Source organism: Ostrea edulis, chromosome 1 (genome assembly GCF_947568905.1).
Source record: "Ostrea edulis chromosome 1, xbOstEdul1.1, whole genome shotgun sequence".
In the NCBI taxonomy this organism is placed as follows: domain Eukaryota; kingdom Metazoa; phylum Mollusca; class Bivalvia; order Ostreida; family Ostreidae; genus Ostrea; species Ostrea edulis.
The window spans coordinates 85,050,826-85,074,784 of NC_079164.1; the positions used below are offsets into that span (position 1 = coordinate 85,050,826).

General features: G+C 35.7%; 2 protein-coding genes across 3 annotated transcripts in view; one reads left to right on the forward strand and one right to left on the reverse strand.

Annotated features, from left to right (window-relative positions):
• LOC125677311 (uncharacterized) overlaps window positions 1-7,174 on the reverse strand; it is a 13,537-nt gene extending 6,363 nt beyond the window's left edge. The window contains exons 1-2 of one of the 2 annotated variants that reach the window (XM_056164022.1): window positions 7,067-7,174; window positions 919-1,068 (exon numbers count right to left, since the gene is read on the reverse strand). In XM_056164022.1, the coding sequence (XP_056019997.1) occupies window positions 919-1,068; window positions 7,067-7,069 (153 nt within the window). In that variant the 5' untranslated portion in view covers window positions 7,070-7,174. Of the gene's footprint in view, window positions 1-918; window positions 1,069-6,756; window positions 6,891-7,066 lie in introns of those variants that run through there. The other variant, XM_048915322.1, reaches the window with a different exon arrangement.
• Window positions 7,175-7,267: 93 nt separating this feature from the next.
• Window positions 7,268-23,477, forward strand: LOC125677300 (cytochrome b-c1 complex subunit Rieske, mitochondrial-like). The gene is made up of 4 exons (XM_048915312.2): window positions 7,268-7,457; window positions 14,135-14,269; window positions 18,904-19,206; window positions 23,154-23,477. Exons 1-4 carry the CDS (start codon window positions 7,268-7,270, stop codon window positions 23,315-23,317), a joined length of 792 nt encoding a protein of 263 aa, XP_048771269.1. The 3' UTR covers window positions 23,318-23,477.
• Window positions 23,478-23,959: the final 482 nt, after the last annotated feature.

Here is a 23,959-nt window from a genome sequence, read left to right on the forward strand (position 1 = left end):
CAGTATATATACATGTACATGCTTTATAACATGTTTTTGTGCTGTGCGTGTTATTTTTATCAGTATATATACATGTACATGCTTTATAACATGATTTTGTGCTGCGTTTGTTATCTTTATCAGTATATATACATGTACGTGTTTTATAACATGTTTTTGTGCTGCGTTTGTTATCTTTATCAGTATATATACATGTACATGTTTTATAACATGACTTTCATCTTTTAATTTTAATCAAAAATAGTACTTTATATGATATAAAAACTTGCACACATATATAAAATAGCAACACAAGTAAACTTAATTGAAAATAGCTCATCTGTGATTAATGATTTCTTGCATCCTGACAATGACACGAGGAGGGTTCATTGCAAATAACATGCATATGAAAAAATTATGGTAGCCAATTATCAAAATAACATTCAAAAGACAATATCTTTATTTCGGCTATTCTTATTTATTACTCACAGAGTAATGATTGTTGATGACGCAACATATGTGTACAAATAAAGTATCTAAACATGGAGAAAGAGATGGAAAAGGAGTGTGACATGTTTAGTATGACTTGTTCTACGACTTGTAAGAAACAGTGCTATGTTTAACTTACTCTAAAACGAAAACTGTACGAGATATAAGGAAAAATTTATGTGTTCTGACAGCAACAGGTTGTGATCATCTTACATATTCAATATAATGAAATTTGAAGACAGGACCAATCTTGATGTTCACCATACCCAGCTCTTTACAATCTACTTTGCAAGTCTTAATGATAGGCATATTCTGTACTCATGCAAGAGTCCAAGGGAATACTAAATAATCCTCCATCACAGAGGAGTTGATCTCTTTAAAAATGTGTATTTCAGAATGCAGTTTAGGCAATTATTAAAATTTGTAAGAAGTTGGAATAAACAGACATACAGCACTTGCGTTGAAAGCTTTGATCTTATCCGCACAGTCCTTTAGGTTTTTGCCTGGTTCCCAAGAATCGTTCGCAGCCCCATAGCCTTGCCATCTTACTAAGTATTCTACCACACCCTTCTTCTTCCTTTGCTGCAGGATTTTATCAACCTATAAAAGAGAAGTAACATTAGCATTTTATAATCTATCACAAAATTTAATTCAGCTCTGATATTTGACCGAGTTATGAACAACGTTCTTGAATTTTCATTTCTTATCCCCGCCTGCCCTTTTCAAAATACCCAGCCCTTTTGTTTTTTTTATTTATGCGACGTCGCGCCATATCCTGTGTTTGGAACTTTATTGAATCTGTGTGTCATAGACTAGAAGATGATGGTGAAATGAATAGTACAATGTTTTATAAAACAACTGAAGTGACATCGGTGGTACATTGATAGTAATAATAAATTGTTATGAGATAGGGCATGTCACCCTCTGCACATTTAAAAAATCACAATCATCTAGAAAAATGCAAAAGAAAAAAGATACACTGTTCTGTGACACATGAAATTGTATTAAAAATCACTCAACAACATTAAAAATGCTGTGCACACTTCCAAAACATTTACCTAGCTATTCATAAAAAACAGATTCAAACTGTCACCTTGTTTTGGCTGTACTTTTTAGACTATTCTTGTCGGGTCAACCATTGAAGCGATGTCCCATAGAAAAGAAGGTTGAGCATTCATATAACTTGTTGAATATCTAGTAAATCTTTTTGTTATGATATCAAACAATATCTTCAGAAGCAAAATCAACAGCAAAATTAAACACATTAAAACTTTTTATCATTTATTAACAAGGCTAAAACAAAAAATGTGTTTTCTTAGTAAAAATCTTTGGGACTACTTTTACACCTTAAAGATCATAGGAGACGATTTTCAAAAAAAAATTGTTTTGCACAAAAATGTGTTCTTCTTTGATTACTTAACATATGTAAATAAGTCATTCAGAAAAAATCGTAAGGTAACAGACGCCACAGACCGTCAAATGTTGCTGTGGTGTGAAGTATCAAAATAGTAAGATGACTTATCCCCTTGCTTGATGACGTCAAAAGAGACCAGCCTGACGCAAATGTGTATTTGGTTATACTAACAACTTCGGGTTTTAGCTGTCAAAATGTTCAATGTGCTTACATTCAACCGTAATGTAGCAAGTCAGGTATTTCTATATACTTTTGTCTAAATGATCCAACGTTCAGAAAGACTTGGGTGTGAAATCTACACCGAGAACACAGAACTCGAAGTTGTTTGACAATCATTTTACGCGATTATGGGGGTTGATGAAGATTAGTTTCGTTATCGTATACACTTTACTTTGGCAAAAACTAATGGGTTTATGAAATTAAATCTTCGACCAGATGCAGTTCTAACTATTTTCGACTACAGACCAACTGCAAGCACCTGCAAAACGTTGACTGTATGACGTTAGTATAGATATTCATAGTTTAGTAGCCGATATGAATATGATCTGATTTGTTTCGAAATGAAATTTGACACTGAAATAGTCATTTGAAGCTCTTCTGATCAGAATCTTTTTCTCTGAATATATAAGTATATAAATTGAAGCTGAATAGGTCTAACTTTATATGTTGAAAGTTGCATTATCAGACCCCCCCCCCCCCCTCCTTTCTGTTTGAAAAAGAATGTTCAAAGCAAATGGTGGAGCGATCATGAAATCTGATAAAATAAATCAATTTTTACGGTCATGCAAGAGTTGGGGGATGATTTTTGTTTTAAATGAAGCACTAATTTCCACGTTGAAACAAGAAAATAACGTTAAATGGTAATAGTAAATTATTCTTCATATGTATAGGCCCTAATGTCGCAAATTTTATTGTAAAAGAATGTCAAGTAGCCATTTATATTTATTATTATATTCACCTGTTAAACTAAAATAGCTGCACACGATACTTGTAAAAATCCTATGAAAATAAATTCAAAATACGGCGCTCACGATATGTGCAAAGGAAATTCCAATCTGGCTATAGAATATATCAGAGTCAGGGTTGGACTTGGGCACATGAAACCAAAGGGGGATGAGGGGGTGCCCACCTTTTTTGTCAGTCAACCTTCAACTTAATTGACTCCCCCCCCCCTTTGAAAAAAAAACCCTGATGCTGCGTGTCTGCATGGGGTTAGAAATAGCGCAAGTATTCTCTTATTGTCATCAGAGAATGTACTCTGAAATTATCATACATTTATCATTAACCAGTCAGTATTATTTCAACCGATTTGGAATAAATAGGACCTTGATCGATCTTCTTGTTCTTCCTCCTATGAAAAATCGTCGATGTAGCTGGCATTTGCATTAATTATTAGTTCAAAGTGATATCCTTGTATAACGAACTATGGTTCCCCATTCAAAAACTCCTCCAGTTGTGAATAAATCGTCTATGGGTGCGTTTTGTTTTGATTCGCAAATCTGAGTGTGGAGACGTCACAAATTCAGGAACGATAATCGGGTAACGATTTTCTATTCCGACTACCTTTGCACTTCAATTTCTTTGAGTTAAAATCGTTATTAATTTTAAAAAAGCATTTTTATGAGGAGTCTATGAAACAAAGTTGATAATTATGGAGAGAAAAGGTATTGTTAAAAACTGTCTCCTATGACCTTTAAAGAATAAATAAAAAGTCATTTATTAAATAACAAGGCAATTTCCATACACCAAATTCACAATGAAGATTCTTGGTGATCATCTTAAAACACATTTATTAAGATATCTGAAGAAAACCTAACATATAATGATATATCGGCAAACATTAATATCAGACATTGCGGGACATATGTCCAGGACTACATTTACACCCACCCATTTGATGGGGCTTTAAAAAAAACGACACAGTTCATAGAAAAGATCAATTAAAATTTCAAGCGCATGCATTGTACAAATTAGATATCCAAATGAGAATGATATATAATTAATTCATGAATGCAATATAGGCATAATCATGTTATTCTGTCCGCGGATCAAATTAATTTGATGTTGTAAACGTTAACGTCAATTTGTACACTTCGGGAATATTAGTGTTTCTTACCCGACACCAAAATGAACGCATTTTTGTTTCCAACATGTCAACCTCAATCTGTACAATGGATTTTAAACCAATAGCGGACCAAATAACATGAGTATATATATATATATATATCAAAAGGGTTTCTTTTGAGAATAAAACAAAGAAAAATGGGGCATATTTTTTTTTATTATGAGTGGGGGGGAGGAAGGACTAAGTAAAATACGAAAATAGCAGAGCAAATAAAATGTGTCCATTTTGATACAGCAAAGTTTACTCGTACATTGATTGGGCAATTTTCATTTCCATTGGCCAATCAGAAACCGTGTTATCAAAAACAATGTGTGCAATGTTTCTAGAACCGTATCGAAACAGACCCGGAATAAATCGAACATCGAATCGAGACCACATTGTGATTCGGCCACATAACGATGCATCGCTTCACCCCTATATTTCAACATAAGGTAATGATTTTGCAACAGTATATACTCATGGTATTCGCTCTGCTTTCATAATGGTTTCACTTAATCCTCCTTCCCCCCCCCCCCCCAAAAAAAAAACCAAGCCCTATTTTTCTCTAACTTATCCCCCAAAGAAACCCTTTTCTGGGGAAAACTTCCCCTTTCAACGCATTTTAGAATGTTGCCGCTATATATATATACAGGGCCGTCAATCTACCTGAATTGGGTCCGATATTCGGCCCCATTCCCAATCCAAGAAAGTGCCCTTTTTTCCCAATTTATAAGTAAAAAATTCCCAACTCGACCAACCCTCGAACTCGGAAAAAAAAAAACAAATAAAAAAAAACAACAAAAACTCAAAACGTTGTATCGTGTTTATCTTTTCGGCATATCGTGTTTATCTTCTCGGCGTCTAAATGACCGAGATGCGTTTTATTTGAAGCGTTTGAGCGGTCCTGATGATACAGCAAATTGTACTAGGAGAATTCGTTTAACAGCTAGCTGAGTTAATATAAAACATTACGCTGAGTTTTGACTGAAAAATAGGTATTGGCCTGAATATGTTCTAAACCATTAATATAACTTTTAAGAATTTAGGTATTACATTATGTACATGCTACAGCGTGTTTTGTGTTCTCGCAAGGAAAACGTGACCAGTACGAAATCGCGTACGAACTGATGAAAAAAAAAGGTCGCACAATGCGAAGTATTACAGGAAAAAAATTGATCAGAAATATGATGTGAGGGAAAATTCTATGCATTCTGTAAGTTTCCCAATTTTGCTCAAAATGACGCTAATTTTCCCAATCTCAGGGGTCCCGGTCCCTGTACCAAAATATGCTGTGACAGCCCTGATATATATATATATATATATATATATATATATATAGTTTTCTGGGGAAAACTTCTCCTTTCAATGCATTTTAGAATGTTGCCGCTGTATATATATATATATATATATATATATATATGCGTATCATGTTATTCACTCCGCTAATTGTTTATAATCCATGTAGCGGAGGGCGGTGGATAAAACATAGAAAAATGGAGTTTCGTTAAGAAAAAGCACAATGCTCCGCTATTGTTTTATAATCCATAGTATAGATTGAGGTTGACGTGTTACATACACAAATGTCTTCATTTAGGTGTATATCTCATCTTATCAGGTAAGAAACGCATTGATATTCCCTTACACTAAGCGTACAAATTAACGTTTATAACGTCTACAACGTCAAACTAATTCGTTTGCGGATCGAATAACATGATAATGCCGATATATACATATATATTTCAGGGTTCCAAATTAACTCATGTCCGTAAGTCCGAGACTAGTAAAAAGCGTGTCGGACTAGTAAACTCTCTATAGCACTAGTCCGTGCGGACTAGTGAAAATCCGGAAATCAATCTTGAATTGGTTAAGAGTTTAGCAAGATTTGTCTGAGTCTCCTAGATGTTTGAACTTATGGTCGATAAACTGCATGGTTAAGTGTTTGCGTGACAATGACTCCTGATCTTCCAAATGGAGTGCATTCGAGACCACCGTTCTTCGCATGAGCACAAATTCCTGCCATTTCTGAATGCTGAGTACAACGAGAACGGGTTTGAGGTGCAAGAACTGCAAGTAGTGTGGTCTAAGAACATGCACGTTTATGCGCACATGATCTCGTCATTCACGACTCTAACACAGGAGTTCATAACACAATAGCTTATGGCTTGGTCAATCAAGTGAATTTTATTGACTTATTTGATAAAAATCGAACTCCTGTGACTCTAAGAACTGAGCACGAAAACAACGGGAATGTTGATCTCGAACGCACTTACATGTATGGACGTTTATAAAAGTATTAAGTTCCAAGAGGTTACTGTATGTTTCTGAAGATCTTCAATGCAAAATAAAGTATGGTGGTCTTTTTTCTTCTGTAGGTGTCATAAACTGAATTGCTGGAACTGACTGTGATGTGTTTGGTTTGATTAAATACTATTGAATAAAATGAAGATCATTTAATATGATATACTGGACGGACTAGTGAAATGCTTTGCGGACTAGTAAACATCAATAGTCACTAGTCCGTACGGACTAGTGCTTGAAAAAGTTAATTTCGAACCCTGTATTTGATTTTTCTAAAAACCCTAGTCTGGCCTAGATGCAAAATCATAACAATCTCGCATTGCTGCACTGACGCTATAGCGTTCGTGCAAAACCATGAGAAAGAGTGACATTAAAATGGAATTTAATTGTATGTTCCTTAAGCCTGGGAGTTAACTGTGTTATACCGACAATGAAAGAACTGGGCATATGTGTAAAAACAAGTCGTTTTTACCTCGTACTCTGATCCAGACTCACTATCGGAAGCCATTTTTGAATGCATATCCCAGAATTCCTTGCGCAATATTTGATAGTCGCAAAATATTTATATTTTGCAAATCATACTGTGTCTATTTATTCACTATGGCCATTACTGTTTACTTACCTTGCTTTAAGATAGTCGCTAATTTGGTTTTATAGATAAAAATTTATCGGCTTCAATAATGCCGTAATATTAGTTCGGTGTAAAATGTAATATATAGATAAGATCCATGTTCTGCCTACATTTAAGAGTTTAATGAAAAAAAGATAAAAGAGCTACTTACCATTATGTAAGTGAATAAAGTGTACAAACAATACACAAAATTTAAAAAGGTAAAAGCTGTGTCCAATTAACCAGCCTTTAACTTCTCATTCAAAACAATTTTCCAATTTTATCCGTAAAATAAAAGTCAAGTTCTTTTTATCACAAATCGGTCCTTTACATCCGTTAACCTTGCCAAGACGAGTTTTGTAATTTGGTAACAATGTCGATGTTTCCGAACACTGTTCGAGCCCCTTTGGGCTCCGCGGTGTCGAGACTTTCGCACACAGTAACCAAGAGTAACACAAATCCAATAGCCAAGCTACCTAAAACGGCCAGTATTTCGCTGCTCCGGAAAACCTCCCCAGAATTACAGTCGTTTAATGCGAGGATTGCAGCTGTCAGTTGTCTAGGTATGGCCTTTATATATATATCCGTGTCTTCAAAACACTGTTGCTTAGTTGAAGCACATTTACATATAGGTGACTGTTACTGACTGAGTGGTAGTTATCACTACAATGTATAAACAAACTCAGTCAGGTAAATACTACCTCAAAATGATCTCAGGCAGGGCCGTTCATGTAGGAGCACTTACGATAGCCCTAGACCACTCGTGGAGTTAAGATCAATATTGATCGTAAATCGCAAGTTGTAACTTTTAGTGAACCGTTCGTACGTGCTATGTTCACGTTTAAGTCTACGTTTACCTTCTACGATCGTTTAGTGAAACGGTCGCCAGAACTGGCACCATTACGTAAACTGGAAATTTACATTCCTGGCATTCCCAGGCCAATTTCAAATACTTGCAAGTCGAATTCAAAGTTAAACTCACAATTAATCAATAAAACGATGCTTCTTGTACTTACTAATATCAATTAAAAGAAAATATCACTTTAAAATTGGATAACATAAGCACACAATTGTAGTCAACCGAATTTTCGCTGTCATTTGAACGAACGAGTCACATGACTAAAAACAAAGTTCAACAGTTTGTTAAAATGTTTTCAAAAGAGACTGTTTTTGTGATGAAAGAACCCATAAAATCAATATTAGTAAGTACAAGAAGCATCGTTTTATTTCACTTTAAGTAATGGCGCTGGTTCTGACGTTTTCCTAGCACAGTAAATATCAAAATCATAAAAAAGCCAGGAAAATGTCAGATAATTCGTACTACATCAAGTCATGTAGGGACGGCAAAGACCTTTTTTCTTTTGTTTGTTTGAAGTTGTTTTTCTTTTTTCTTTCTTGTATTTAAAAAAGTCTCAAATTTGTTGCACAGATAGTTTCATTTGTCAAACAAAATAAAAAAAACATTTTGGGTGTTGGTTTCAAACAGTTATAAATTTTGAGAGACAAATAAATTATTCTTCATTTCAGTGTACATATATACTCTCAATGGTTCATTCTTAATATATTTTCGGAAAGTAAGTCGATCATTAGGAAATTTCCCGGTCTTCACAAAAACATTTAAAACTTGCTGGCCAGTAGGACCATTAAATTGTCTGAGTTTATTGGCCCACTGTGAAATTTACTTAATACCCTCCCAAATTTTCATACCGTATATACTTGCCTATAAGTCGGTCCGCCTATAAGTCGGTTGTATTTTTTAAAGTTATTTTGTAGGAATTTGCCATTGACCCACTTATAAGTCGGTACAAATTTTTGTCAGAATCGGTTGACAATTTCAAGTCAATGCTCTAGTGTTTTTAGCTCACCTGAGCTGAAAGCTCAAGTGAGCTTTTCTGATCACCCGTATTCTGGCGTCCGTCCGTCTGTAAACTTTTCACATTTTCAACTTCTTCTCAACAACCACTGGGCCAATTTCAACCAAAGTTGGCACAAAACATCCTTAGGTAAAGGGAATTCTAAATTGTTAAAATAAAGGGCCAGGCCACCTTCCAAGGGGAGATAATCAAGAAAAGGTAAAAATAGGGTAGGGTCATTAAAAAATCTTCTTCTCAAGAACCACTGGGCCAGAAAAGATGAAATTTATAGATAAGCTTTATTAGGTAGTCAGATTCTAAATTGTTAAAATCATGGCCCCCGGGGGTCGGATGGGGCCACAATAGGGGATCAAAGTTTTACATACAAATATATAGGGGAAATCTTTAAAAATCTTCTTCTCAAGAACCACTGAGCCAGAATAGCTGAGATTTATATGAAAGCTTCCTTATATAATGCAAATTCTAAATTGTTAAAATCATGGCCCCCGGGGGTCGGATGGGGCCACAATAGGGGGTCAAAGTTTTACATACAAATATATAGGGAAAATCTTTAAAAATCTTCTTCTCAAGAACCACTGAGCCAGAAAAGCTGAGATTTATATGAAAGCTTCCTTATATAATGCAAATTCTAAATTGTTAAAATCATGGCCCCCGGGGGTCGGATGGGGCCACAATAGGGGGTCAAAGTTTTTTATTTGTTGTTTTTTTGGGGTTTTTTGGGTTTTTTTTTTATATAGTGCAGATTCAAGTTCGTTAAAATCATGGACCCCGGGGATTGAATGGGGCCTCAAGGGGGGCATCAAAGTTTTATAATTTATAATTATAATTATACATACAAATTTATAGGAAAAATCTTTTAAAATCTTCTCAAGAACCACTGAGCCAGAAAAGCTGAGATTTATATGAAAGCTTCCTGATATAGTGCAGATTATAAATTGCTAAGATCATGGCCCCCGGGGGTCGGATGGGGCCACAATAGGGGGTCAAAGTTTTACATACAAATATATAGGGAAAATCTTTAAAAATCTTCTTCTCAAGAACCACTGAGCCAGAATAGCTGAGATTTATATGAAAGCTTCCTTATATAATGCAAATTCTAAATTGTTAAAATCATGGCCCCCGGGGGTCGGATGGGGCCACAATAGGGGGTCAAAGTTTTACATACAAATATATAGGGAAAATCTTTAAAAATCTTCTTCTCAAGAACCACTGAGCCAGAATAGCTGAGATTTATATGAAAGCTTCCTTATGTAATGCAGATTCTAAATTGTTAAAATCATGGCCCCCGGGGGTCGGATGGGGCCACAATAGGGGGTCAAAGTTTTACATACAAATATATAGGGAAAATCTTTAAAAATCTTCTTCTCAAGAACCACTGAGCCAGAATAGCTGAGATTTATATGAAAGCTTCCTTATGTAATGCAGATTCTAAATTGTTAAAATCTGATGGCCCCCGGGGGTCGGATGGGGCCACAATAGGGGGTCAAAGTTTTTTTGTTGTTGTTTTTTGGGGGGTTTTTTGGGGTTTTTTTTTTTGATATAGTGCAGATTCAAGTTCGTTAAAATCATGGACCCCGGGGATTGAATGGGGCCTCAAGGGGGGCATCAAAGTTTTACATACAAATTTATAGGAAAAATCTTTTAAAATCTTCTTCTCAAGAACCACTGAGCCAGAAAAGCTGAGATTTATATGAAAGCTTTCTGATATAGTGCAGATTCAGGTTTGTTGAAATGATGCCCCCCTGGGGTAGGATGGGGCCACAATAGGGGATCAAAGTTTTACATACAAATATATAGGGAAAATCTTTAAAAATCTTCTTCTCAAGAACCATTGGGCCAAAGAAGTTCATATTTACATGAAAGCTTTCTGACATAGTGTAGATTCATGTTTGCAAAAACCATGGCCTCCAGGGGAAGGTTTGGGACCATAATAGGGACTACGGTTTTACATGCAAATAGATATGGAAAATCTTCTGATATGGACCAAGGTGACTCAGGTGAGCGATGTGGCCCATGGGCCTCTTGTTACTTCATGTTTCAAAAAATATTTTGAGAAATTAATAATTATGAGGTGCTCAATATCCAAGCCATATCTATTTGGGGTTTAAACGCAACCCTTGATCTATTATGGGCAATGATCCCTTGTTTACCTAAGCAATTATGGTCTCCTAATTACCAGTACCTGACACCGTGTTTACTTAGTGGCACGCGCCTCGCGAAAACTGTTATTGTGGGATTCTGGTATAATTCATTGTATCAACAATACAGTTTTTAAGAGTCAAGAATGATGATCTAAATTATCGGTTAACAATATTCAATCTTTTATGAAATATATTTCAGCCGGTATACATATGAATATTTCAATATTAAATCAGGTTCGTAATTCAATTTTACCGATAAACGATAGATTAGTTGAATTGAAAGTATTAGTTACCGGTATGTAAATAATTTTTAACTAGATAAAAATATGTAAATACTTGTACTTTATACATAATTTTAAAATACATAAGCAACACAATATGTCTAGTATATGTGAACAATAATCATTTGTGTGGTAGTCCATGATAATCGTCGTAGTTGTTTAAAAAACACTACATTACGCCGCCCACGTCGTCGGAAACCCACGGTTGATTACGCTTCGTACCTCTCTCCATCACCCGTGGGTCCATTCATTCCTACTCGCTCGTTCTCATGAATAATTAATTAGGCAATTTGATTGGGCGCTCATGGAAAACCCTAAGCGAATTTGTCCAATCAAAAATACGCCTTCAGCCCAATTTCGGTATACAATTGCTGTGGTAGCAAAATTAAGTTAGTGCTACCTTTAAAAACAGAAGAGTTCCATTACTATAACGATTACTTTGATTGGATGATATTTTAAAATATTTATTCATGAGAACGAGCGAGTAGGAATGAATGGACCCACGGGTGATGGAGAGAGGAACGAAGCGTAATCAACCGTGGGTTTCCGACGATGCGCCGCCCAGAAAAATACCAATCTTCTTAGTACGCGCCTATAAGTCTGACATAGAGTTTTGTACCAAAAATTGACTCCCAAAAATCCGACTTATAGGCGAGTATATACGGTAGTACATGTCTATCAAACACATCATGTATTGTGCAATTGTACAATTAATTTACTGAAAATTAATGAAATATGATTATTACTCATATTCTGTAATTCATATACACCCTAAGACATCCTTTCTGTTGTCATTGATACAAGAAAAACAACACCATATAAACAGCATTTTCTCTCAGCACGCCGTGCTCCCACTTCCTAAGTAACAACGTGTAGATAACAAAAAATACTGATTAATAAAATTGCTTGAATAAAATAATTTAAAAGTATTGTGATTTTTAATATTATTTTTTTCCCGAAATGCACCCGTAACAATAGGCCTAGTTGTCTGAATGATACATAATCGTATCATCATTTAGGCCTATCTAACTTCTCCAAAAATAAATTTAATAGTAATTGCACTGTTTATTTTAGAAAAGCAACAACGCTAATTACAGTTGTTTACACGTACGCGTTCCTTAAAAAAAATGAAAGCATTATAATTCAATTCAAAGTTGGGAAATATCATATTTTATTATTTATAATTGAAAGTTCAATTATCTTTTATCTTTAAATTTCTTTTAAAACTACCAGTTGGTAGACACTGCTAGCAAAGTTCTGCCTATATGTTGTTACAAGGTGAAGGTCAGTTGGTGTGAGTGTGTATTGAATTTGAGAGCAGAACGGAAAGCATATGCGGTAGGCCTATACGTAACAGTGCAAAGCTTCGATAGAACCATTTTCTCGCAGTTTATCTACGTCTTTGTCCAAGCGCTTGTTTGAAAAAGTACAGGGACAAATTCTACTGGGGTTTTTTATGGCAAAGTTGTTGTGCCGACAAAAAATATTCACGTCTTGTCCCTCATACCTTCCTTCGAAAATTGTGAAAAAAACACAGTCCAAATCATCTCTACTGACAGCAAGTACACCCTTAAACGGCACAAAACACCCCAATGCAGTGTTATTTACAAGCCGTTAATGTGATAATTGTTTGTTTGTCAATTAAATCTAATCTGTTTATGAAATGGCTAACAACTGTTTTCAAATCTTCTCGCTAGAGGTCGCATATGACGTCACAGATAATGGCGCGTAAAATATCGAAGAAAATATGCATGTCGCAAGATTTGAATTTCATCGCTATCAAACTCGAAAACTAAGCAAACTGTTTCATTTAAAACACATGTAAAGTAGTTTTAGGCATGAAATGAATTAATTTTGCTGAAAAAATTAAAAAGTTTAAAAACATGCGATGTGTCTTGCATTCTAAACATTAAAAATGGAGAGAGAGAAATTATAAATTTTTCAGCTCTAATCACGTCCATGGCCCTTTAAATTGCCCACATTTCTTACAGAATCATCTAAAGAACAAAAAAAAAACCACCAGATCCACCCCTATTTAGAATTATGGTTTTCGTTACATTTGAATATTATGATGATGATACTCAACTAGAAAACTGCACAATTTATTTTAATACCATGTATATTTTATAAAATTTGTCATGTAACATATCTTTTGTTTCTTTATGAATTTTATCACTTTATTTGTGACTTTTAGACATTTGGAGGGAAAATCGAAAAATGAGACTAGTTTCTGTTTACAGTAGTGTTCTTATATAAATTTGTCTTTCTTTTGATTACGGGGATGAAATGGTGATTTCTTGTTTGTTTCTTTTTTTAAAAATGATGTATGTAAGTAAGAGACCGCGTTTGATTTGCGTTCAGAGGGTAATAAAAAAAAATTCACACAAATTTCTGCTTCAAAAGTCTGCTATTTATTACTTATCATACCGAGAGGCACAAAGTCTAATACGCAAGCTCTGATGTCTTCTCTATAAAAATAGCCCTATAAAAATATCTTCATTTGGGGCAATCAGTTATGCACATTGCCGAGAAACTGCTGTAGTTATGCCCAACTGTCGTTTTTGGCTGCCATTGAAATTCAGAAAAAAACGAGGATTTCTTTTGCTAAGTCAAACAGAGTTACCCCTCCCCCTGCTTTGCCATCCCCAAGTTATCAATTAAAATTAGCAGTTTTGAATCCGCTACTGCTTCTCAAAGCAGTAGCGGATTCAAAACAGCTAATTTTAATTAGATTGCTAAGTTATGTACCGTAAAATTCCACTTTAAAGATGATCCCTTTAAAATGTTTTTAAAAACTATGGAAGGGGAGAAATCGGTTTTAGTGTGCTAAAACAATTCTTCCTCGTTTTATATTGTATGTTATTAATGGATTATTCATCTATATTTGATTATTTCTCATTACTGCTATTTATATATTGCACTCTTTCTTTTTTGATCTCTACAGGAAGGAGAAATTATCATACTGATATCCCACAACCAGACTTCTCCAAGTACAGGTCAATGACCTCACAAAAATCCAATGTCCCCAGGGAGACCAATGACAGCACACGAAAGGTCTTCTCCTATACTCTTGTGGGAGGTAAGACAATTATGATTTAAATATTAACCTTCCTTTTATCTATTAAGGTACTTGTGTATTCAACATTACATGGTACATTTCCTATTATATTTATATCCATCCATAGATACCAGTGTTTACTTGAGAGTGAGGGATAATCAGGATCTGGGCTAGAAATAATTATTTTTACTTTATAGCTAATAGTAGGTCAAACAGATTTCCAGACTTTTTTTGTTACAAATGCAGATATTGCCCTGAAATGGTCACAAGCCTCCTCTCGGAGGAATACAAGTTCAGTTTGCATTTCATCTGGATTGGTGCACCGACTTACTTAAGGGTAAAAGTATAGGTCAAACCGTTTTCCAGATTTTTTTTTTCATTGTGGATACAGGTATTGCCCTGAAATTTAGTCACAACCTTCCTCTCAGAGACATACATAATCAGTTTACATTTCAACTGGATTGGTGCACTGTGACCTACTTTAGGACTAAAAGTGGGTCAAAAAAGTTTCCTGAACTTTTTCTCATCATGGATACAGATATTGCAACCTCCCTCTTAGAGAGATACATAATCAGTTCACATGTCAGATAGATAGGTGCACCATGACTTACATTAAGGCTTTTCTATTCAGAATATGTTTGATATCAATTCAGAGTGCATAATGTGCTTACAGGTTGAATTTCACTGTCCGTCAGGCTGTTTGTGGTACTCTGGTTTGTCATTTGTGAAAATGTCACTGGATTACGAGAGCTTGGTCTAAGAAACTTGTAGCTGAAGACCTGCGTTCTTAGATATACTAAATGGAAACTCCTCCTGTGGCTGGCACTTTTGTGTGAAGTCAGAGGAAACATCCAAGGATTATCAATTGTATAACCAACTTCAGACAACTCATTCTTAGAAACATTCAAGAATTTATTATGCCCCCCTTCAAAGAAGAGGGGCATATTGCTTTGCACCTGTCGGTATGTCAGTCGGTAGACCACATGTTGTCCGCTCAATATCTTGAGAACCATTCACTTGATGGTAATGATATTTCATATGTGGGTTGGTTATGAGTAGAAGAGGACCCCTATTGTTTTTCAGGTCCAATAGTCAAGGTCAATCGACTCTGGACATAGGAAGACATTGTCCACTCAATATCTTGAGAACCCTCTGCTTGACAGACATCAAACTTGGTACACTAGTACATCCAAAGGAGTAAATGACCCCTATTGATTTTGAGGTCACATGGTCAAAGGTCAAGGGTCAAACTGGACATAGGAATATGCTGACCACTCAATATCTTGAGAACCCTTTGCTTGATAGACATCAAACTTGGTACACTGGTATATGTTCATGAGAAGACAACCCCTATTGATTTTGAGGTCACATGGTCAAAGGTTAAGGGTCAAATTGGACATAAGGATATACTGTCCGCTCAATATCTTGAGAACCCTTTGCTTGACAGACATCAAACTTGATACACTGGTAGATCTTTAGAAGAAGATGACCCCTATTGATTTTGAGGTGACATGGTCAAAGGTCAAGGTTCAAACTGGACATAGGAATATACAGTCGTAACTAATCAACTAGTTCTGTAACCGCAAATGAACCTTGTATGTGGATTGACACCATCAGAGTCTGTTTCCATGTGTACAAAACTGTAACTATGATGTCACAGTCATGCATTACAATATGAAACACGAGCTTGCAAATGCATCTAAGCTATCATACATATCTAAGGTATTCTATTACTATCATTTTCCACTTATATGTTTACATATTAGAGTGAGTAAGACGTTAATGATACCAAAATTGCATCTGCAGTGAAAATATAAATAACACATTATACAGCAATATTGGCATTTTAACCTCATCCACAAGTGTGCTTCCGGCAAAGAAATGCCATGATTTGATGCAATTCTTGTGCCATTCCACGTCTGAGTCTTATTCTTACCAGTTACAGAAAAGGACGAGCGTGTGATCTGATTGAGGAATATACTGTCTGCTCAATATCTTGAGAACCATTTGCTTGACAGACATCAGACTTGGTACACTGGTACATCTTTAGGAGAAGATGATCCCTATTGATTTTGAGGTCACATGGTCAAGGGTCAAACTGGACATAGGAATATACTGTCCATTCCATATTTTGAGAACCCTTTGCTTAACGAACATCAAACTTGGTATACTGGTACATGTTCATGAGAAGATGACCCCCATTGATTTTGAGGTCACATGGTCAAAGGTCTAGGGTTAAACTGGACATAGTAATATATTGTCTCCTATATTTTAAGAATTATTTGCTTGATTGACACCAAACTTGGTACACTGGTATAACATATATAAGGAGTAGATGACCCCTATTGATTTTTAGGTCACATGGTCAATCCACTTTTGACATAGGAAGATATTGTCTGCTCAATATTTTGAATTGGTGATACTACTATCAATTAAATGATGTGTGTGTATAACCCTTTTTAGCTCTTCTGAGCCAAAGGCTCAAAGAGCTAATGCTATGGCCATTTGTGCGGTGTGCGTAAACTTTTTAGAAAAAGGGCTATAACTCAAGAACCCCTTGGCCAATTGTTTTCAAATTTGTTACAGGGTATCATTGGCCCAAGGGCTTTCATACATACTAAATAGAGGGATGTGACCCTTTAACAAGGGGAGATAATCAGGAAAATACAAACAAAAGTAGTGGTTGCTAAAAAATCTTCTTCTCAAGAACCACAGAGCAGATTATCACCAAACTTACACATAAGGATGAGGATATGTTGTAGATTAAAAATTGTTCAAGGCATTACCCTGGGGCAAAGGGCGTGGTCTCAAGGTCACTTCAAAGTTGACCTAAATTTATAAATTTTTTAAATTCCTTAAATCTTAGATATTTTAGTCATTATAAGGACTAGGATCATCAAATTTTGACAATTGATGCATCATAGGACCTTGTGTCAAGTTGTTTCAAAAGTAGGTCACGGTGACCTACTTTTTGAATTTTGCAGGTATTTATTTTAAAATTAATTTTGATGCATATCTTGGACACTTTGAAGCCTATGATCATCAAAACTTGTCAGTTGGTGGATCATGGGACCTTGAAATGCGTCAACTGAAAAATAGGTCACCGTGACCTACTTTCTGAATTTTATGGCTTATCATTTATAGATATATTTTAAGTTGTTATTTCAAATACCGAGAGGTTTAGAATCATCAAATCTTGTAAGTTGATGCATCTTGAGGCCTTGAAACATATTTATAAAAAAAGTAGGTCACAGTGACCTACTTTTTGAATTTTGCAGATATTCAAATTTCACATTTTCAATTTTAGATGCATATTTTGGGCACTGTAAAACCTAAGATCATCAAACTTTATCAGTTGATGCGTCTTCAGTCTTCGGTTTGTGTCGACCAAAAAGTAGGTCACCGTGACCTACTTTTGGTATTTGACAGCTAAATTACTATATTTCAGACACTATTTGACCTACAATCATCAAACTTTGTCAGTTGATGCATCTTGAGTCTTCGGAGTGTATCGACCAAAAAGTAGGTCACTGTGACCTACTTTTGGCATTTGACAGTTATATTTATATATTTCAGTCACTAATTGACCTACAATCATCAAACTTTGACAGTTGATGCATCTTGAGTCTACGGAGTGTGTCGACCAAAAAGTAGGTCACCTTGACCTACTTTTGGAATTTGACGGCTATATTTATATATTTCAGATACTATTTGATCTACAGTCATCAAGCTTTGTCAGTTGATGGGTCTTGCATGTTCGAAGGGTTTCGACCAAAAAGTAGGTCACCTTGACCTACTTTTGGAATTGGACACCTATATTTATATATTTCAGATACTATTTGACCTACAGTCATCAAACTTTGTCAGTTGATGGGTCTTGCATGTTCGGAGTTCGCTGACCAAAAAGTAGGTCACCATGACCTACGATTGGAATTTGACAGCTATATTTCAATATTCAGATACTAATTGGCCTAAAATCATCAAACTTTGTCAGTTGATATTTCTTGGGTTCTCAAAATGTGTAAACCAAATAGTAGGTCACATTGACCTACTTTTTTGAATTCTTAGGATTTAACTAAAGATTTAGAATACTAAGAGGCTAAGAATAGAAATGGTGGGGTTGTACAATTTATCAGAAGAGCGATTCTAGGCCTTTGGGCCTCTTGTTTTCAATTTTGCAACAGGGGGGGGGGGGATAGGCATATATGTTTTACAAACATCTCTTGTTTACATTGTGTTACCTCATAGTACAGCTTATCAAAGGTCAGATCAAGAAACAATTTTGCATGCGATAAAAATCTGGACACACACATATCTAATATTTACTTGCCCAGTTGTTGAGGAATTTTGGTAAGTATTAACTAGGCCCAAGGGCACATGTTCTTTACAAGCACTAGCCCAAATCCATGATTTACTGGCCCTGGACCATCAATTATTTTGAGCACTGAGGATTGCAGGAATCCCATCTTACAATTATAAGTGCCCCCCCCCCCCCTCCCTAAAAATTGTTTCCTTGTGGCCTAATAAAGGCAAAGTTCACATAATGATGAATACTAAATTCATTTTTCAAAATTGCTTCAATTTAAAATCACAATGATTAGACTGTATGTGATAAAGCCCAAGGGTGGAACAGTGATATGTTTCTGTATTTGTAGGAGTGACGGCTGCCACGGTGTACATGGGCAAGGAGATCGTACAGGATTTGGCTGGTTACTTGGACATTAACGATGCGGCCAGGGCCATGGCCATCACAGAGATCAAGATGTCGGACATCCCTGTGGGTACAAGCATTTTGACTACCTGGAAGGGTATGCCGTTGTTTGTCCGCCACCGAACAGAGGAGGAGGTGAAGACCGAGCAAGCTGTGGACCTTCTGTCCCTGCGTGACCCTCAGCACGATTCCGATCGATCTTTCAGACCTGACTGGATGCTATTGATTGGAGTCTGCACACACTTAGGTAGCCACTACTTCTCATCAATAGCAACTGATTTTGAATGATTTTGGTGAAATGGAAACTCAAGAGTTTGTTAATCCTCCATAAAGGTCTACTAGAGATTTGTTTTGATTAGCTTTGTGTAAAAGTTCACTAAAGATTTGTTTTAGTTGAAACACTACAGATTTTATAGTTCTAAAAGGATCAAAAACTAAGCACTACACATTTTATAGTTCTAAAAGGATCAAAAACTTAGCACTACACATTTTATAGTTCTAAAAGGATCAAAAACTAAGCACTACACATTTTATAGTTCTAAAAGGATCAAAAACTAAGCACTACAGATTTATAGTTCTAAAAGGATCAAAAGCTAAGCATTACAGATTTATAGTTCTAAAAGAATCAAAAACTAACCACTACAGATTTATAGTTCTAAAAGGATCAAAAACTAAGCACTACAGATTTTATAGTTCTAAAAGGATCAAAAACTAAGCATTACAGATTTTATAGTTCTAAAAGGATCAAAAACTAAGCACTGCACATTTTATAGTTCTAAAATGATCAAAAACTAAGCATTACAGATTTATAGTTCTACAGATTTATAGTAGAAACGATGTCACATCAACAATCAAAGGCATCTATGGCGGAAATGTTGGAAAGATTGGGAGTCCAAACGATGCTATTATCATGAAATGGGTATGGATATGATTTTCCACGAATCATTCGTCTTCTAATGGAGCCTGCGCCCATAGGCCTCTATATCACCATCACACCGACTGATAAATATAACGCATCGGTACCCTTGTATAAATCAACTAAGGTTTGCCTATTTTTATTAGAAAACGGAATACCTATTGGTTTCAAAATATTCCCAAAATCGATGCACTGTAAACTGTAATAATCTACAGAACAGAGTTCGCCGCCATCACGTCCAAAGGGACCCTACTAAACGCGCCTCTAATTTGAAGAGTGCCGTAATGGAAAGTTATGCGCTGCAAAGAGCGACAACTTGAATAGTTCTATGTTACTTCCGATTTCCGATTTCGAAAGCAGCATTTCGAAAGCACGTTTTCAATTTTCCCTCTGACGTTTTGTAACCAACACGACAAGAGCGACAATAAAAATATTCTGAAAACTCAACACCCACGTGGCACAAAATAAAACAATAGAAACTACCCACTACCCATAATAAATATTTTTTAACAGTCCAACCACGGACCAATTAAAATATGAAAAAATACGACCACCCACACAAAAAAATATCGTTTGCCGCCCGACCCTCCCATTTGATCATTTCTGGAACAGCCCTTACAGCATTTTATCATATACCCATCAAAGTTTCGTTTTTTGATACTGAATTTCACAGCGTGTGATCTGGTTTTCCGGATCACCACACTGTGGTTTTCTGATTCCATATCAGTATCCTCTGAAACTGATGACGTCACAATGACGTCACAATGCATCAACGCAACGTTATTTGCGGAAAATATTGACCGTGTCACCAACGAAACGGCGTACACCAAACATAATTTCATAGTATGTCTGTGTTTTTGATAATTTGGATTACACTTATTATCTTACACTGTATAAAGGGGACTTAAAATGCATAAGGGGGTATATAATAAATTTATCATTACTACAGGAACTTGATCCGAAGAGTTGGATCAGGTCTCGTTGACAGGCGTGGATCATCAGATCAAACTTGACGCTTCGCGTCTTGTGTGATCTGATGATCCGCGCCTGTCAATTCGACGTGATCCGACTCTTCGGATCAAGTTACTGTAGTAATAATATATATATATATATTGAATGTAAGTCTGAATGATACGCAATCATGTCGTTAGTATGATATCATGATCTAGTTAAAGTCATATTTGTCATTAATCTGGAATGATTTTGAGTGTAGCTTAAGTTTGAATATTACTTATTCTAGTAATTTTCATTTGTGACTTTTACACAATGAACTATGTTTAGGTAGAGTAGGTTTGTGATTTTAATCTTGGAAATGTTATTATTGTACTACCACTAGAAAATAAAGAACAGAAAACTAGGAAATCCCAAGTTATTAAAGTGATGAAAATTGTAACACATCATATCATGTTTTAATGCATATTGTGAGGCAACCCAAAACACTCAGACCTACTACACAGAGTTTGATAATAATGGTTTATAAATACCATTCATATCAATTTAAGGGCAGGGAACTAGCTTACATTCTTAATTGTGGAGTATGCATGCATTGCTGGAAATGTGCCAAAATATATGCTACCAGGAATATAATTTACATAAAGTTCAATGAAGATGAGACTTTATTTTGGTTCTGATTACATGATGTGAATTTATGGTGACATTCTCCAGTGTAGAATGAAATGAATTAGGGTTGTGTCATTCTTAAAGGGATTGGTTCACGTTTTTCGAAAGAAATGTTTTTCAATTTTAATGTTAAAAATTAACAATATAGCTTATTATACCCCCCCTCTCCCCCCCCCCGCAACATGTTGGGGGGGGGGGGGGTATACTGGAATCAGGTTGTCCATCTGTAGATGCAATGGTTTCCGGGCTCTAAAGCATTATCCTTTCCACCTACCATCACCATATCATTTATATGGACTACCCATGGGATGAAAATGTTCCCTATCAATTTTGGGGTCCAAAGGTCAAGCACACTGGACATTGAAGTAGCAATATGGTTTCCGGGCTCTAAAGCGTTATCCTTTCCACCTACAGTCACCATATCATACATATGGACTACCCATAGGATGAAGATGTTCCCTATCGATTTTTGGGTCAAAAGGTCAAAGGTCACGCGCACTGGACATCGAAGTAGCAATATGGTTTGGTTTGTCATGCCATTTGTTTTTTACACTCAGAAAAGAGGTAGTTTATACCTATTACCAACACCCTTTAGGAGATTGGGGTAAACAGGGGGTATTCTTAGTGAGCATTGTTCACAGTACCTCTTGTTATCATTTAATGTGAAAAATAAAATTTGCAGGAAAATCGTGAATCAGTCCCTTTAAGGTTTGTCATTGATTTGAAGGAAGGTCAGATATAGGACGATGCTGATGTTATGTTTCTACATTTATCAACTGATAATTGATCGTTGATCTGAGAACACCATAAGAAACTACAAAATTGTATAAGTCATGATTATATGCAATCATTAAGAGTTATAGTTCTTTGTCAAATAGAGACTACTTATTTATCTTTAGATGGTTCTGGATAATCTAAGCTTCTCCAGAACTTCTGGGGAAACTTTTTTATGTTTTTTAAAGAGTAGAGTCTCAACACTCTCTAAAAAACAGGATTACAGATTTCTCTCTGAAATTCTTTTTTCACACCAATGAAAATTTGTACCTTGATCACATTGAATAAAGGAGGCAACAGTCTTACTTCCATCACTCAGAACCCAGTAACTCAGAGAGCTCAACTGATTTAATGTGATGTCTCTTCTGTGATAACATGCTTTCTCATGAGCTTGAAAGAAATTACATCATTTGTTTCCTGTGTAGTTCTTTACATCATTTGTTTTCTGTGTGTTTAAGTCATTTGTTTTCTGTGTAATTCTTTACATCATTTGTTTTCTGTGTAATTATTTACATCATTTGTTTCCTGTGTAACTGTTTACAGCATATTTACATGTACCTTTGTTATCAAGAGAGGAAAAACCCTATTAATTTTGGGGACTAAGGGTCAATGTCACTACGGGACTTCATAGGAAAGCTTGTAGACACCCTACAGATCACATTTTTTGTTTGATTGATTTTATACTTCACAGAGAGCATTCTTATCAAAAGAAGGAGAACCTTAATGGTTTTAGGATCCAGAGGTCTAGGTTACTACAGGACTTCTTAAAAAAAGGCTTTTATTGTTTCCTGTGTAACTAATTACACATTCATTTCCTGTGCAACTAATTATAGTATTTCTTTCTTCTGTAACTAATCTAAATTATAGCATTTCTTTATTTTCAGGATGTATCCCTCTGCAGGACCAGGGTAGTTTTCCTGGTGGGATGTATTGCCCCTGTCATGGTTCTCACTATGATGCCTCAGGCCGAATCCGAAAGGGACCTGCACCCCTAAATCTTACTGTGGCCCCTCACAAAATTAAAGGAGAATACATCATTGTAGAGTAAAGCAGAATTTAGGAAGAGATTTAATATGTGTGTTTATGAACATGAACAGTTTATGGTGGTAATTGTACAAAACATCAAGAGCGAATGAATACAACAGCTTCAAGAAAATCTTAAAAGTTATGTTTTGTTTTTACTGTGCATTAAATTATGTTTACGGATATTTTTATATCCTTTGTTGTTTGTGCTGTGTTGACGTGGAGATTGTTTTGTGTATATCTGGCTTGTAGGAAGTAATTTCAGGGGAGGGAAGTCAATCAGCGGAGGTTACATATTGCAATTGGTCTGCGTCTGTCATTGGGCGTTAACAATTGAACATTTTTAAATGTCTTAGTAACTACCATTCCAATTCTTTTCAAATTTGGTATGAAACTTCTTTGGGACAAGGGGGATATAAATTTCAGTACTCCCGCACAACTGTGTGCTGGAGGGGGGGGGGGGGGGGGGGAATTGGTCAATTTTCAAACGTCTTCCATCTTCTCTTTAACTACACATCTGTAAGAAAAACTATATGCCTAGTCATGTAGAGCAGAAAAAACTCTACCAAAACTAAATTTAATGATTCTCGGGGTAAAGGTCCTGACTCCGGACCTGGATTTCTCGAAAGAACTTTGAGTTTAGTCTCAGATTTGTACTCCAATTTTG

Coding starts and splice junctions, on each gene's coding strand:
- LOC125677300 (XM_048915312.2), top strand. CDS start 7,268: ATGTCGATGTTTCCGAACACTGTTCGAGCCCCTTTGGGCTCCGCGGTG. Junction 7,458..14,134: donor TGCAGCTGTCAGTTGTCTAG/GTATGGCCTTTA, acceptor TGATCTCTACAG/GAAGGAGAAATTATCATACT. Junction 19,207..23,153: donor TGGAGTCTGCACACACTTAG/GTAGCCACTACT, acceptor CTTTATTTTCAG/GATGTATCCCTCTGCAGGAC.